Source organism: Orycteropus afer, unplaced genomic scaffold (assembly GCF_000298275.1).
Source record: "Orycteropus afer afer isolate SDZICR_OR568_19922 unplaced genomic scaffold, OryAfe1.0 scaffold00020, whole genome shotgun sequence".
NCBI lineage: Eukaryota > Metazoa > Chordata > Mammalia > Tubulidentata > Orycteropodidae > Orycteropus > Orycteropus afer.
In genome coordinates this window covers 11,686,695-11,703,726 of record NW_006921607.1, presented here as the reverse complement: position 1 = coordinate 11,703,726, position 17,032 = coordinate 11,686,695, and the positions used below count along the sequence as shown (strand labels likewise).

Here is a 17,032-nt window from a genome sequence, read left to right as displayed (position 1 = left end):
AAAGGGTTAATCTTGATTGTCTGTACCTCTAGTCATAGCGTTCCTTGAAAGTAAGAGGTTGCGATCTAATTTTGAGAGTATTTTCTATTCAAGTTGATCCACATTATGCTTTTTCTTACCCTTTGCTGATTCCCCTTGGTGGTTCGATGTTGACTGCATTAGGAGAAAAAATAGCATTAATATTGTAGAGCATTTGGATGAGGAAAAGTTCGGATGTATCATTTTATCAAATACACGTTTTTTATCAGCATCCATTTGTACTAAGGAGCAGTCACTGATTATTTACTGTTTATAGCTATTAACTTTGATTTTTCAATAGTGAATATAAATTTAAAGAGTATTTTGAGAAATATGCTGTAGCCATGTTGGTTACTTTCAAATCACTGAGATACTTCATAACTTCTTGCAAATCTTGTTACTTCATCAAACTTACTTAGTAATTTTGTAAAGTTGTACAAAAGCTTTGAAACCAGGGCAGACTTACAAGTTCTAGTTTCACTGCTGATAAGCTGTAAATAATTTGTGACCACGATATTTGTTAAGCCTCATTATTATCATCTTAAAATATTCTACATTGATACACATGGGGATATGAGGCTGCCTTTAGTCTGGTGTTTGTTTGTTTTTTTAATTGTGATTTGGGTGAAAGTTTACAGAGCAAATTTATTTTCCATACAGCAGTTCATACCCATTTTGAGTCATGACATCGACTGCAATTCCCCACAGTGTAACAGCTCTCTTCCCACTTCCTCCCTATAGTTAGCTCTTCCCTGTGTCTTTCCCTCCCATGTGCTCCTGTCCTTTAAGCTGTGTCCCTGTGCAAAAACATTGCCCTTCTGTTCTCCCATGATTGATTGCTCCTCCAAGGAGTGTATCTACCTGATGCAAATGTTCAGTCGCCTTTAGTCTTGAGTAGCTCATGCAAACTGGTACTGGTTGATATTGGGTGTTCATCTTGTGATTGTATGTGAACTGAATAGGGAACTACTAATTGCTTGGTTCATTTTCTTTGTTGAAGGAGCACAAACCCAGTAGTTAGCAGTTTATAGTAAGAAAGGGCTTGGAAGCAACAAGTTGAGGTTTTTGTTTACTTAGGTAGAGAAGTATTGCTCAATGTTACAACAAGAAAAGGAGCTTATGTTAGAAAACATGTGGTTTGTTGAGATGGTCTTATGGTGAAACTGATAGTTGAATGGTTTGGTTAGGTGTAGATAGTTGGTTTTTTATAATGCCATAAACTATACTGGTAATAGTTGGTGAATAACGATCGGCATATCATGCTTTGAGAAGCACTGATCTCTTCACTCCAAAACCAGTCTCACTGCCATCAAGTCAATTCCGACTCATAGTGACTCCCATTGGGCTTCTGAGCCTGTTAATCTTCATGGAAGTAGATTGTTCCATCTTCATTTTGTGGAGCAAAGCTGTTGGGTTTGACATTCTGGTTAGCAGCCAAATGCCTTATCTACTATGCCACCAGAACCCCAAATCTTTACAGAAGTAGATTCCCTCATCTTCACTCCACGGAGCATCTCGTGGGTAGGAACCGCCAGGCTTCTGGTTAGTAAGACAGATGCCTTAGGCAGTACACAACCAGAACTCCTGATCTCTAGGTTATATAATTTAAATGAATATTGAACATAGGTAGCAGCTCCATGAAGCACTCTTTTTTTCCCTCATGTTTAACATCTTTGATAATCAGAATGCATTTTAAGGTCAGTGGCGTAATGTAATTTTATGATTGATGATTACATGTTAAGTATGAAATACCTTAATTGATTGCTTTATGCGTGACTTGCTTAGTTTCTAACTAACCTTTGGCTTTTACATCAGTTGCCAAGCAAACGGTGGGATTTAATCTGTTTACACCATTTGAAGTAGCCCTGTGTGATGTATAATTTGTCTGTTTGGATTGTAGGCAGAAAAAAACAGAGCTGCAGCAATGGCAAACAATCTACAAAAGGGAAGCGCTGGACCTATGAGGCTTTATGTGGGCTCATTACACTTTAACATAACTGAAGATATGCTTCGGGGGATCTTTGAGCCTTTTGGAAGAGTAAGTTCAGTGGATCTTTAATAGGTTTTTGATCCTAATATCACTGCATAATTTCTGTGTATCTATTTACGTTTCTGTGAGATGATTTAGAGGGGGGAGAGTGGCTTGGTAGGAATTTTGTGATGGTTTAGATTAAGAGCGGTTTTCTGAAATAATAAGATCATTTGTGGATAGAATTATTAGTTATTGTAATGCTACCCTGAAATACATCATGATTAGGATCAATCACATCATTTATTGCATTGCATACTAATAAATTGTTAAAAGACCAAGTTCTTTTTTTTTTTTTTAACATTCTAGCACAAAATTTTAGGAAGAAATATTGGCAAAATTTGTTACAGTAAGAGGCTTTTATGCTTTTTGGGGAGATTTACTGAAGTTTTAGGAGTATGTAGAACAATTTTTTTTATAACCATTAAATTAAAAAAACAAAAACAAAACTCACTGCCATCTAATTGATTGCGACTCATACCAACCCCTCCTTGGGTTTCCGAGGCGATAACACTGTGGAAGTAGATTACCTGAGGAGCAGAAGATGGGGCATTCTACTTCTGTAGTGATACTGCCTAGGAAACCCAAGGGGGTTTGGTATGAGTAGCAATCAACTCCGATGGCAATGAGTTTGGTTTTCGTTATTTTAATTTAATAGTTATAATAAAATTTGTTCTACATACTCCTAAAACTTCAGTAAATCTCCCAGAAAACAGAAAAACCTCTTACTCTAACGTCTGTTTCTGTTTAGTTAGTCCTTATTTTACAATACGCATTTTAGAATAAGTATTAGTGTTAAGTTATGCTTAAGTTTTGTGTGGCAGTGAATAAAAATCTACAGTTGTCCTTGGATATGCTTTTAGAGTTTTCTTTCACCATCTCACGCAATACTTTTCTTTTAAGTATCAGTCGTGGTTCGAGTTAGGGTGGTATTAAAGGGTTCCAAAACCAAACTTGCTACCATCAAGTCAGTTGTGACTCATGGTGACCCTTGTTGATTTCCAAGACTATAAATCTTTACGGAAGCAGACTGCCTCATCTTTCTTCTGTGGAGCATCTGGTGTGTTTGAACCACTGACCTTTTGGTTAGCAGACAAAAAATACCTTAATCACTTTACCAGCAGAGCTCCTTATTTTACAGGGTTAGGATACTTAATTTATTACAAATACGATACACATGCAAGGGGTATACAGACTATACTTGTACATGTTTGTCTGTTACCACAATATGAATAAATTCCTATAACTATCAAAAGGTTAAGAAGTAAAATTTATGGGTGGTCTGTTTTAGTTTCTTTTCATTTTCTACTTAAAGCTTGCTTTCCTTGATAGCTTTATTGACATATTATTTACAAAGTGTACAATTCAGTGGGATCGCTGGTGGCGTAGTGCCTAAGGCATTTGACTGTTAACCCTAAGGCTGGCAGTTCAAACCCACCAGCCACTCCTCGGAAAGAAGACTGGGCAATCTACTTCCATAGATATAATGTCTTGGGAACCCAAGGAAGGGTCGCTACGAGTCAGAATCAACTCAGTGGCAGTGAGCATGTTACAATTAAGTGATTTTTTTTTTCCAGTGCATTCAGAGTAGTGCAGCCATCACCACATCCATTGCCAAATTCTGGTTATTCTAGTGTTTATCTAATTTATATTTGGTTGCTGACCAAAAGGTTGACAGTTGAAACGCATCTAGCAGCTCCATGGGAGGAAGAGCTAGCTATCTGCTCCTTAAATACTACAGCGTAGGAGAAACCCTACAAGACGTTTTTTGTTCTGCCTCGTAGTGTTGCTATGAGTTGGAATCTGCTAACAACAACCGTATAGTTGGGAATTGACGTCTGGTGTTTTTAGCATGATAGAAGGAAACAGAAATGTAATTTATTTCTTTATGAAGGACTTGGGCTTTTCAGAGACTTGTTCAATTTTTTTCTGTACCCCACTATATAACTTATTTTGGGAGTTTTTTTTGCCTTTAGATTATTTTGGGCATAAGACTTGCAATGTTTTCATTCTTTGTTGTTGGGAGAGAGGCATCTTTATTGTTAGGAAGTTTTTCTTGATTTTTCAAATCGTGTTTTAAGGAGTCACATACTTATACTTCCTTCTTTTGACTAATATAATAATGTTTTCCTATTGTAGATTGAAAGCATCCAACTTATGATGGATAGTGAAACAGGTCGATCCAAGGGATATGGATTTATTACGGTAAGCAATCACCATAATTAATGATAACAACTTAAAAAACTTAGGTGTAAGCCATTTGGTAAAACTGCATTGATTACTGATTATAGTTAATGTTTTAAAACATATTAAAACTAGTTTTTAGTTAGTAGCAGCAACTAATTCCTGACAACCAACTACCTACAGTTAGGGCAAACTTCATAGCTCAGAATAACCGCAGTTAAGTGCACTTTTCTGTAAGACTGCCTTTACTTCAGACACAGCTTTTAAGTTGGGAAGTTCCCAGGGCCACCTTCACTTCTGACAAACTGGCTGCAGATTTGAAGGTTCCCTCTGTGCCCTGAGGTCAATAATACAGTAGACTGACTCATAGAACTCAGTGAAAGCACTATAATTATCATTAGAGTTGTCTTACAGTGAAAGGATTACAAGAGAAATCTAGCCAAAGTCATAGGGTAAAGTCTAGGAATGTCCCAGACTTGAAAATCTGTTCCTAGGGAGGGGTTGGAGGTGTCTTATCTGAGCACAATCATGCACACATAATACTATCAACCAGAAAAGCTAACCTATAATGTGATTGAACTAGCCTCTTTCCCTTTTTAGGAGGTCAGGCTAACTAAATTTTTAATCACATGGCTGGTCTTCCTGGCCAGCTTGCTCCCTAATTCATCTAATTCTCATAAACTGTCTAGGGGCCCACTTGTTAGTTCCTCTTTACTTTGGGTAAAGTTAATTCTTTATTATCTTGTAGCCATATGTATTAGATTGGGTTCTTTAGAGAAACACAAAAACCAGCAAAGCGTATAGAGGGAGAGAGAGAGAGAAAAAAAAATTTAGGAAAATGGCTCACAAACATATAGAAGCCGGCAAGTCCAATGTCCCTGGAGGAAAAGTCGGGCTGGCGGCAGCCTTAGCTTCCGCAAGCGCAGGAGGCCGAGAAATTCAAGGCTGGCAGGCAGGACACTGGTTGTTGACTCCAACGAAAGACAAATCCAAGATCTTCAGGCCAAGCGGTGGGCTGCACACTCAGGGGAAGTTTGTAGTCCGCACACCAGGGTTCCAATCCCTCAAAGAATGTCTCTCTTCCCAGGATGTCTCTGGATATCCTGGAAGCTGGTCACACCCGTAGGGAAACTTCCCTTGGGCAGAATGGCCACTCAGAACACAGTCACCCGATCCCATCGTGGGAACAACCACACAGAACTGGGGTTCAGCCAAGTTGACACACAGCTCCAACTATCACACCATACTAGATAGTAAACTGAAAGTTTGTTAAAGTACTATCCATGTTATTAATACATGGTTATTTGCTTAGCCAGGTCTCCCATATCTGACTTCTGATACTTTTTTCTTAATTAATAAAATAACTCATTTACTTAAATCCTTTTTATAACCAAGATCAGACTAAAGTGTGTGTGGCTAACCATGGTAGCCCAGTCTAGATTAGGGGATGAGGTGACAATTGGAATAATAGTGAGATGTTCAGTTTTTAAAGCAATCCAAATATGTAATATGATGGCAACTTTTCAAATGTCTAATCTTATGTCGTACTTGCAACCCGGTAAGCTGCTGGAAACAGACTATTAGTTAAAAGTGCAGGTAGGTCTCTATTTTAATAAGGAAATTATATTCATACTTCAATATAAGGTAATCTAGCTGCAGACATAATCTATTATAAGTCATTCATCATTAACCTTTTATTTATCTGAAAGTACTGGTGAAAGGAAAAGACATTTGTAAAACATTGACAGCAATGTTTTATTTTTGTTTCTTTCTATAACTTTGTTGTTGTTGTTATGTGCCGTCAAGTCGGCCCCGACTCATAGCGACCCCTCCTTGGGTTTCCGAGGCAGTTATCACTACGGAAGTAGGATTGCCCAACCTTCTCTCTGGAATGTGATTGCAGTTAGGGAGTATGTGTTTAAAATTAAAACTGAACGTTTATATTTGATTTAAATTATTTCATTCTGCTATTTACTAAAAGTTAGAATTTTATATGAGGAGGATTGTTGTGATTGTTGTTAGGAGCTGTAGAGTTGGACCCGACTCATAACGAGCCCTCCTTGGGTTTCCGAGGCAGTATCACTACGGAAGTAGATTGCCTCATCTTCCTTCCGAGGAGTGGCTGGTGGCTTTGAACCACCAGCCTTCTGGTTAGCCGTAAAGTGCCTTAGCCACTATGCTACCAGAGCTCCCAGGAGGATTAGCGCTTGCATATTTGGTCGGTGGACATACTTTCATCAGACAATTCTATTTTACCAAAAGAAACAGAATTGTATTTTACCAAAAGAAAAGAATTTGACATTTCAAAGTATTTTTTTGTAAGTTGTTAATGTCAGCTGTTAATAGGATCTTTTGTGACTTTTTACAGTAATCTGTATACAAAATTTTTCTGAATTAAGTACCTAAACAGACCTGGTGATATAACAATTGAGCACTCAGCTGCTGTTTGAAAGGTTGCGGATTCAAATCTACTCAGCAGCTATTTGGGAAAAAACACCTGGCTGTCTGCTCCTATTGTAAACGTTAAATCCATAAAATCCTGTTGGGCAGTTCTCCTCTGTCACATGGCTTTGATATGAATTGAAATCGACTTGACAGAATCTTAATAATACAGTGCAACAGAAGACTATATAAATTTACATGGTGCATTTGTGCATGTGTTTTTATACTTTGTTTTGTGTTAGTCTACTGTTCTCACTTCAACAGAGAAATAATTTTTAAATCATTATAAACATTAAAAAATCATTAAACTGAAGACAGTTTGAACTATGAAATGGGACGGAAAATGTTCCTTTCTTCTGTAAATTAAAAGCAAAGTTCTGTGAATTAAAGATTAACTCTTTCCTATCTGTGTCCTGGTATTAAAGACTTTTAATTATTTTATTGGCAGTAGATAAAACATTACCCAGAATTTTGTATTAGAAATCATATCTGAATAAACTTTACTTTTCTGAATTGTTCACATAGTACATTTCCCAGCAAATTAAAAATATTTTGATATTTGAAAAAAATTTTTTCACATTTTATTGGTATACATACTGAAAAGTGAAGGTCTATGATGACTTGATAATATTTTATCTTTTAAGTTCCCACAAAGAAATATATTTTTCATAAGTTTATAATCTATCCATTTTGGTAATGTTTTTTGTATTATGAAATTTCATCTTTAAATAATAACCAAATTTATTTTCTCACAGTTTAGGATGTTGGAAGTCTGAACTGAGGCACCAGCCCTAGGGGAAGGTGTTGTCTCTGATGGGTAGTCCTTGTTCCTGGGCTCCTTGATGATCTTCTTGTGGCATGGCATCTATTTCCCCCATCTCTTGCTACTTTGTCCTAATCTCTTTTCATATCTCAAACGCACACCCTACACTGATAAGCTTCTTAACAAAGAAAACCAAATGAAACCAAACCCATTCCCTAAATGGGATTATAATCAAAGGTACAAGGGGTAGGATTTACAGCACATTGTGGGGGTGGATCAAATGTTTTACCATTTACCCAGTAATAATTACTCAATATACTAGAGTTCACAAGTAAGTGTTTTTCTTACCTTACATATATATGTAAACCAGTATATTTCTCCTCCTGTCTTTTCACAGTTTTCTGATTCTGAATGTGCCAAAAAAGCATTGGAACAACTTAATGGATTTGAACTAGCTGGAAGGCCAATGAAAGTTGGTCACGTTACTGAGCGCACTGATGCTTCCAGTGCTAGTTCGTTTTTGGACAGTGATGAACTGGAAAGGACTGGAATTGACTTGGGAACAACTGGTCGTCTTCAACTGATGGCAAGACTTGCAGAGGGTAAGTTTTCCCAGGTGTTGTGAAAGATTTATTGTGGATATGGTGATGAAAAAGATAGCCATTGCAAACTGAGGAATGGAATGAAAAAAGATATTCCTTATTTTGGATCACATGTGTTATTTTCATAGACAAATAGCCTTGCTTAAAGTTGTAATGGAACCTACTTTTTGGTGATACATTTTAAGTACTACAGATTAACTGACAAAGTTCTTTTTAATATTTAGATTTGTCCTGAAGAATAAATTTACTTGTACCTCAACACCTTCTCCCCCCCTCTTGTGATTTTGTTACCTAGTTTTACATAGATAAGCACCCAGAAAAATTTTCTCTGCTTTTAATAACATTAAGAAATTAAAATCCTTTTATCTTTTACAGGTACAGGTTTGCAGATTCCACCAGCAGCTCAGCAGGCTTTACAAATGAGTGGCTCTTTGGCTTTTGGTGCTGTGGCAGGTAGGAATTGAATCTTTTCTAATTTGAAATCATTGTTTTTCATCCAATTCGAAAATTTGCCAAATTTTTGAATTTGAAAGGACTTACTGAGAATTCAATTCATCAAGTACTTTTAGCCTGTAAATTTTTAGAGTTTGTGTAAGATCGTGGAGTTATAAAAAGGAATTACCATTGATTATAATAAACTATCAGGGTATTTTGACCAATGCATACCAATTTTTAATTGAGATTGGAAATAAGCCTGGATTTTAAAAATTCACCACTTTTGAGGACCAGACCATTTAAAAGTGAATATTGTTCTAGAGGAAAACTATTTCTTGGTAATGTTTGTTCTTTACAAGAATGTATGGAAAACTGTTGACAAAATAATCCAGAGGAGTTTTTATTAATGAATGAAGTCCCTGGAGGGCAGAAGAGTAGAATTGAAGATAGGTTATTATAATTACATAATAAGGGATTCAATTTATAAAACAGGTAATCTCCCTATCTCTTACTTATTAAATAAGTTACCTGAAATTTGTTTTTATAAACCTTGAGATTAACCCATATGTAGGAGGATAAGGTTTTAATTTTGCTTTTAGAACCCTAGAATGGAACCACCTTTTAGAACTTGGGTGACAAGAAATACTAAAAGACAGTATGGCAATTTAGAATACAATTTGGTCCTTTATTATTTTTGAGATTCTGTAACTGAGAAGTAATAATAAAATTTAAGACTATGATGATGTGTACCGTATCTGGATACACAGAAAGGTCTATGTGGTTACTTCATGATTTCTTTTTAAATAGCGTTTTTTGTGTTGTTATGTGCCGTTGAGTCGGACCCGACTTTTATCGACCCCTTCTTGGGTTTCCAAGGCAGTATCACTACGGAAGTACATTGCTCCATCTTCTTCCAAGGAGTGGCTGGTGGGTTTGAACCGCCAGCCTTTTGGTTAGCAGTCTAGTGCCTTAGGCATTGCTCCCTTAAATATCTTAATAAAGATATGTATTAAAGGCAAGCATCATTTCTAATTTTAAATTACACATTATTATTAAGAGGAATGGGGCTTTCAGTGCATCTCTTCTTAGTGGGTATCCCAAAGTGTTAAATACCTTTACTTAAGTGTCTTTGCTTTGTTAGGCATGATGTCAGATTAATTACCTTGAAATCTAGTATCTAGATACCTTATAGAATTCTTGGCAAAACTGTAGTAGTATATCTTTATGAAAAGATAATTAGATTAAAAAAAAAAGTCATGAAAACATTACATACTTAACAAAGCACTCTGCTTTTAGAACTTTGTCTTTCTCTTTTCTTGGAGTTACCAAGTGTCTCTAAATTAACTCTTTACTGCACTTGATCTTGTGAGCTCCGGTGGTGTAGTGCTAAGGCTTTCAACTGCTTACCAGAAGGCTGGCAGTTCAAACCTACTATCACTCCTGGGAAGGAAGATTGGGCGATCTACTTCCATAGAGTGGCCTCAGAAACCCAAGGAGGGGTTGCTGTGAGTCAGTGAGTTTGGGTTTGTTTTGGTTTATACTTAGCCAAAAGGCTGAGAGTCTTATCCCTTTAATAGCTTGTTTGTTTTGGCTTCTAAAACTAGGTATAAGATACTTAATTTCTTTACAGTGAGCAAATAGTCATAACAGTGCTATTTGCTGTCATTGAAGGTATTTTAGGAAACTCAGCAATTGCAGAAAAAAACCTATTCTTACCATTTGAAACTTACTACTCAACTTGGAAACTGTCTCCCTGTATAACTTCCCACGGTTGGGGTGATTTTCAATAATTTAGAAGATCTTTGATTAGTAATCATATTCCATGTATTGCTTCAGGGACCGTTTGAGTAATCTTTTTTTTTTTCCCCTGTCTTTAGGCAGTTTATACAGTGATAATGTAAGAGTCATTTCTGAAAAACATATTCTGCTATGAATGCTATACCAAATATATTGATTTGCTTTTTTTCATCAACCCTATCTGCAGCTAACTGAAGATTTTTTAGTGTTGGAAACTATTAACTACACCAGCCATTTCACCCGTGATAGGACTCCCCGGGCCTTGTGTAGTTCATTTGTATTGAGTGAGGTTTAGTGATTGTGATTATAATCTCAAGATCCATATTGATTACTGAATATAGTCAGGACTCTCTTTACCTGTTATATTCCCTTTTTTCCATATTTATTAAGATGTTTCAAAATGGATTCTAGTTCTTAGACTTCTTACAAATTGCTGTGGCATTAATGGTTAAATACTGAACTTTCTTAGCTGAAAGTTTATACAATTGAATATTTGTTCTTATTTTGTCCAGATAGTCATCATTGAAAGTGTACATACATACCTTTTGGAAATTAACTGCTGAGTATTGTGTTTGAGGCCTTATCTTCTAATCCATTAAAGCTATTGTTCGAAACCAAGGATGGGGCATCACTACATCCACATTTCTTCCTTCTATCATTTTATTATTAGGGGCTCTGGTAGCGGTAATGCCTAAGGCACTTGACTGCTAACCAGAGGGCTGGCGGTTGAAACCCAAGGATGGGTCGCTATGAGTCGTGTACAACTCGACGGCACACAATAGCAACATCATTTTATTAACTGTGCTTATTCTGAGAGAAAATACCATTGGAGTCTTAATGAAATTTATACTTTGTTTCCTAGTTTGTGACAACCAACCTTATCAATCATTTTTAAATTTGGATAGAGATAGATACATACTTTTAAAATACCTTGGATTTCTGATATCTATACATTTTTTTCCCATTTTAGGGGAAAAAAAAAGACAAATTGTGTTATAATTTAAAGTTTCTTGACAGTGGTCTGTGGTCATATCTTCAAGTTCCTACAGTATACATCAACTCCCTGAGATGCCAATTTTGAGCACCTAGGACCCAGGTATTTTTATATCCCAGTATTAAGTGGGCTACACAGATCCTTTAACCTTTTTTTCTCATTTTTTGTGATCATTTTGTTACCTCGGGAAGAAACTCAAATGGTAATGAAGTGTTAACAATTGGATCACATTTTAAAGAATATTGCTTATTGAATGGAAATAATTTGTAAGTTGTGAATTTCTGTAACTATTAAGACATTCATACAGCTTTTACACATAGCATTTTGGCATAAATACCTGGTATTTTCTTCATTATTCAGACTTGCTATTTTTATTATTTAGCAGCATTATTCTCTTAAGGTGCTTAATAATGTAGAAATTTTAATGATAAATATGAGAAAATATATTGACAATAAATTTTTATTATTTTTATTTTTTTAAAATAATACTGACCAGATGCTTATATTTTTCTTGGATTTTATAGATTATATATGAAGAATACCCCATGAATTTTATGGCTACTACTTTAAATTTCCAGACTAGGCTAAGAAACCATAATGTTACTAATCACCTTTTGGGTTAGGCATGATATATTAAATTTGAAAAGCACATTATATAGATGTATGTATGTAAAATACTTAGGGCTGATCTTTCCCATAGTTGGGAAACTTATTACTTAGTTGGTAGACTTGAAAGTGTTTATAGCTGTTTGATGTGTACTGTTGCAGTACTTAAACAACTGTAAAAGCATTCTTAAGTGTATATTATTATTAATGGAAAAATAAATACTTGGCATTTCCCAAGTACTTGGAATTGAATTCTCAAGGTCGGGGTTTTTTGTACTTTTTCTGACCGGTGTGCTTCCCTTTCCCCATTTCCCATTATGCCCAATTGAAAAGTAGTGTAGTGGAATACATTAGTGATGTGGAGGACTAGGATTGATTGGAAGAGACAGCCATAAGAAAGTTACCTAGGGTAGGGGACTGAAAAAGGCCCCAAAGCCTTCTCAATGAGGAATGGGGAAGGAGGTTTTGCTGCCAGGTTTTACTAAGTTCCTTTTTGATAAACCCTGCTGCTTAGTCCTCTTTTATTAATACTTCCCTGACATTTACCCTGTTAGTTGAGGCTCTTCATTGTTCCTGCACTGAGCTGTAGAATTCTCTTTTGTTATAGATTTGCAAACAAGACTTTCCCAGCAGACTGAAGGTGAGTTGAACTATTTATCCTTTTTTATTTGCCTTTAAAGTAGACTTAAGTAGCAACACAGTTAGTATAGCTACTTACAGTTTAGGCCAAATTTTGACATTAGCTTGTATTATACATAGTAAGGTCACTGATAACTTAATGTTTCAGAATGCCTAATACAAGTTTGTACAATTAAGTAGATAAGAAATAAAGATGTCCCTTTTTTTGGGTCTTAGCTTACTTAGAATTATCATCAGTCTTGTACTTGTATTTAGATTATTTTTACCTGTAGTTAGATTATTGTATTTCATCTTAGAGAAAATTAGAAAATGTAATAATGTCGTTTTACTAGTCAGTGAGTGAACTTAGTTATGGGATGAGGTCTACCACATAGAACTTTTTTTTGGTTATGAAATGATCCTTTGGCTCCCATGTTTTGTATAAATAGAACCAAGCAATGAGAGGGGATTATCCAGTCCTATGTTGCATGCAGATTTTAGAAATTAAAAGAATTTTTAAAGTAGGGTATCATTTTTTTCACTTTGAATACCATGTAAATCTCTCCCACATGACAAGGATTTTGAGCAAATTCAGTGTCTTGTCTTTAGGGCTATGATTGTGTGTGTGTATAAAGTTTTATTCTTGATAGCAGGAAATAAATAGTTGAGTTTTTCCCCAGCAAATAAGATATTTATACTCATTGCTGTTTTTGTTAACAGATATTTTTAAGTAGCGATAGAGGCTTGTTAGTATTGACTTCATTGTGTATTACTATGATCTAGGTTGAGTCCAGATATTTCTGTTGTACATTTTCTTAATTTTTTGATGATCATAATTTTTCATGATCATAGTAAATTTGAAAAACTGAAAACTACAAGTCCTCGCAATTGTTTTGATAAAATCTTCTAGTGTTTTTTTCCAGCATACTTCTATTTGATGATAAGTAACAGAACACAGTATTTATTTTATAATCATATAATGCATGCACTCTTGCATCTGTAACTGTCCCCAAAATAATGACATCATTTATTTCAGCATTTCTGTGTTAATTTAAAATAAAAGCTATATGAAAGAAAAATGTGTTCATTGAAGAAGAATATAAAGATGCTAAAAAAGCACTTGTATCTACCAGAAATGAGCATTCTTTTTTGATATACTTCATGCAATACTTAATTTTATTTAGTGGAAGAGTTCCACTTAAGGATACTTCCTCATATGATCATTCATTTTAATTACTATCATTTCTAATGCACTGTTTTATCCTTAGCTTTGTTGTGTATTGGAATGAAATTTGGTCATATAATATGATTACGGTGAGTTTTGTAAAAAGAGATTTTGTTAACAGCTACTGATAATGTTTTTATAATTCACATGAAAGTAGTGGAACAACTATTTTGGAAAATGCTACAACTTAAAACTTAAACCATTATTTTTTAATATTTTGTTATTCCTGAAAGAATATTACCTCCAGTAGTTTCTTTTGAATTTTAACAATGACTTTATTGATATTTATTGAGTGATATTATTGAGTGTTTATTACATAGCACTAAAAATAGACTTAATCTTTCTCAAAATTTTTAATTTGATGTCATGATGTATAGTTTTTTGTAGGATATTGAGTCTCAAATGCGTGCATTATTTTTAAGCATCTCACTTTAAGAATTTAATCTTTCTAAATATAAGTAAACCTTGATTATAAAAGAAAATAGACCCATATATTCATGGGCAGAATCATAAGAAGTCCAAAAATACAGAGATATATGTGGCATTTTAAAGGGTTGTATTTGTACAATTCCCACTGGTCTGGAAATAAACTCCAGCAGTCCTACAAATCAATCTATGATTTTATCCTTTGCCTTTGTGGATTGGTTTGTTTCAATATTTTATCTGATCAAATGGATTTAGATGACCATCTGTAAAAATTATTTTACCTTCTAAATCCCAAATTTCTTAACTTTGACTGTTTCTGAAAGTAGTTTTGCCAATTTTTTTGTTTTTCTGGGGGTGGGGGATAATTTTTGTTGTTGTAAAGTTATATATAATAGAACATTTATTAATTCATCTTTTTCCTTGTGTGCAATATAGTGATTCTATCAATTGCCTTAATCCTGTGATGCAACCATAGCAGTAATCATTGCCAAATTTTAGGTTGCTTCAGTTTTTTGGGAACTAAAATGGAGCACTGTGGTATACTTTGATAGCATTATTAAATAAGAGAAATTAATGAAACTACCCTAGTTTTTTTTCACACTTATTTTAGGTTTAGTGGTTTATTTTGTTTTATCAGGATATTCTTCTGTATTTTCTATGAAAGTGATTTCCTTTTTTGTTTGTTTTTTTTTTAGCTTCAGCTTTAGCTGCAGCTGCTTCTGTTCAACCACTTGCAACACAGTGTTTCCAACTCTCTAACATGTTTAACCCTCAAACGTAAGTAATGTCCTTTTGTGAAGCTCAAAGGGGGGGGGGTGTATTGTGAAAGCCATGAGAGTGGGCTTTTTCTAAATTAATATTTAGACATTTCTAAATATTTCATAATTCAGTGAAATAGTTTCAATCCTATACACATAATTTCTATGTATATTGCTAATTACTTCCTTTGGATTCATTTGTAAGATTGGACTTGAATTAAAAGCTATTCAGATTTCATCTTTTCTCTTTATTTCTGAATAGTATTCTATGATGTATCTTCATTTTACCCTTTCACCTATTCTTGGCTTTGAAATACTGAACTCTAATAGAAAAATATTTCAAAATTTTTACTTCTGTTGATCCAGGAATTAGGAATGTTTCTTTCTCAATGCCTAGCCAGTGTTTAGTATAACATGTATTTATTAATTCACAATATTCTCATTGGTTTTGTATTAGTTTATAGCTTAAATTAGGTGGAGCTTTAGGATTCTTAACTCAGAGTGGATGAGTTTGGGTGATAGAAATGCTTATTTAAAGTTTAATACTTTGTTACAGAGAAGAAGAAGTTGGATGGGATACAGAGATTAAGGATGATGTGATTGAAGAATGTAATAAACACGGAGGAGTTATTCATATTTATGTTGACAAAAATTCAGCTCAGGTATTGTGGGGTTTCATTTAAAATGAACATACATAGGATGATATTCCACTGTTTTGTCTTGATTGGTAATCATGTATACTTGGAGCATTTTATGACCCCTCTCTTTGCCTTGATCATTTTTTTTCTTAAGTTTTAACATATTTGTTAAATAGATCTCCCAGGAAAATAGACATTTTCAAAATTACTTAAGTTTTTACCAGGTTGTATTGTTAGCAGTTGCTGGTGATATTTACATTTTGATATGAAATCTTGGTGTCTTAATTCATTGTTTGAATGCTTCCAAATCAAAAAGAATAAATATTGTGTGCAAGACTTTGGGAATATAAATCTTTTCAATAATATGCTAGATGTATTTATGAGCCAGTAAAACAAATATGTGGGTTATAAAACACTTTTTCTAGATGGTGTCTCGAATATACTTAAGTACTAAACCATATTGAAGCTACATAGCAACATGCTTAAACTTCTTGTTTTTCTTCTAGGGCAATGTGTATGTGAAGTGCCCATCAATTGCTGCAGCTATTGCTGCTGTCAATGCATTGCATGGCAGGTGGTTTGCTGGTGAGTGGTCTTTTTATCTGATTGGTTGGTTAATACTAAGAATCTAAAACTAAATGAAGACACTAAACCACCGTTGTGTGTTTCTTTCAACAGGTAAAATGATAACAGCAGCATATGTACCTCTTCCAACTTATCACAACCTCTTTCCTGATTCTATGACAGCAACACAACTACTGGTTCCAAGCAGACGATGAAGGAAAATATAGTCCCTTATGTACATAGCTTTTTTTCTTTCTTGAGAATTCATCTTGAGTTATCTTTTATTTAGATAAAAATAAAGAGGCAAGGGTCTACTGTCATTTGTATACAATTCCTGTTACCTTGAGAAAATAAAAATGTTAACAGGAATGCAGTGTGCTCATTCTCCCTAACTAGTAAATCCCACTGTATACAAAGCTGTTTCCTTGTTCTGCCTTTTAAATGTACATTTGCAAAAATCACATTAAGTATCTATAGGAATAGTTGTAGGGGAACAAATGTGCTTTCTATAAAAAGGCAGACAGGAATATAATGATGTTTTTAATGTTTCAGAAGCCTAACTTTTTACACAGCAGTTACATTTCACTAATGTTGATATTGGCTAATGGTTTAGCAGATAAGGTTTCTGGAATATGTAGTGTATGAAAATGGAAGGCAGCTAAAGGGCTGTTTAACATCTCATCTTGCAATCTGATCAATTGGCAAGAACGGGAGATTTCAAAATCATATTTCTTGATGGTAACTTTTTGATTAATGTATCTGTAAAAGTTTTTTTTTTTTTTTTTTTTTGTAAATATACTATGTTCTGGTGTGTCTAAGAATCCAAACAAAATGATCCCTGCATTTCCTTAAATGTTCAGTGACAGTCTGGTAAGCAAAGCAGTCCGAACAGGAAATAGGAAATGCAGAAATAGGTTTTGTCTGGTTGCATAT

At 34.6% G+C, this 17,032-nt stretch overlaps 1 protein-coding gene across 1 annotated transcript in view; it reads left to right on the top strand.

Moving 5' to 3' along the window:
- RBM39 (RNA binding motif protein 39) overlaps nt 1-16,314 on the top strand; it is a 31,869-nt gene extending 15,555 nt beyond the window's left edge. The window contains exons 8-16 of the mRNA XM_007934619.2: nt 1,919-2,056; nt 4,187-4,252; nt 7,834-8,038; nt 8,414-8,491; nt 12,478-12,510; nt 14,835-14,916; nt 15,454-15,559; nt 16,042-16,120; nt 16,214-16,314. Coding sequence (XP_007932810.1) covers nt 1,919-2,056; nt 4,187-4,252; nt 7,834-8,038; nt 8,414-8,491; nt 12,478-12,510; nt 14,835-14,916; nt 15,454-15,559; nt 16,042-16,120; nt 16,214-16,314 — 888 coding nt within the window. The remainder of the gene's footprint in view (nt 1-1,918; nt 2,057-4,186; nt 4,253-7,833; nt 8,039-8,413; nt 8,492-12,477; nt 12,511-14,834; nt 14,917-15,453; nt 15,560-16,041; nt 16,121-16,213) is intronic.
- Nucleotides 16,315-17,032: the final 718 nt, after the last annotated feature.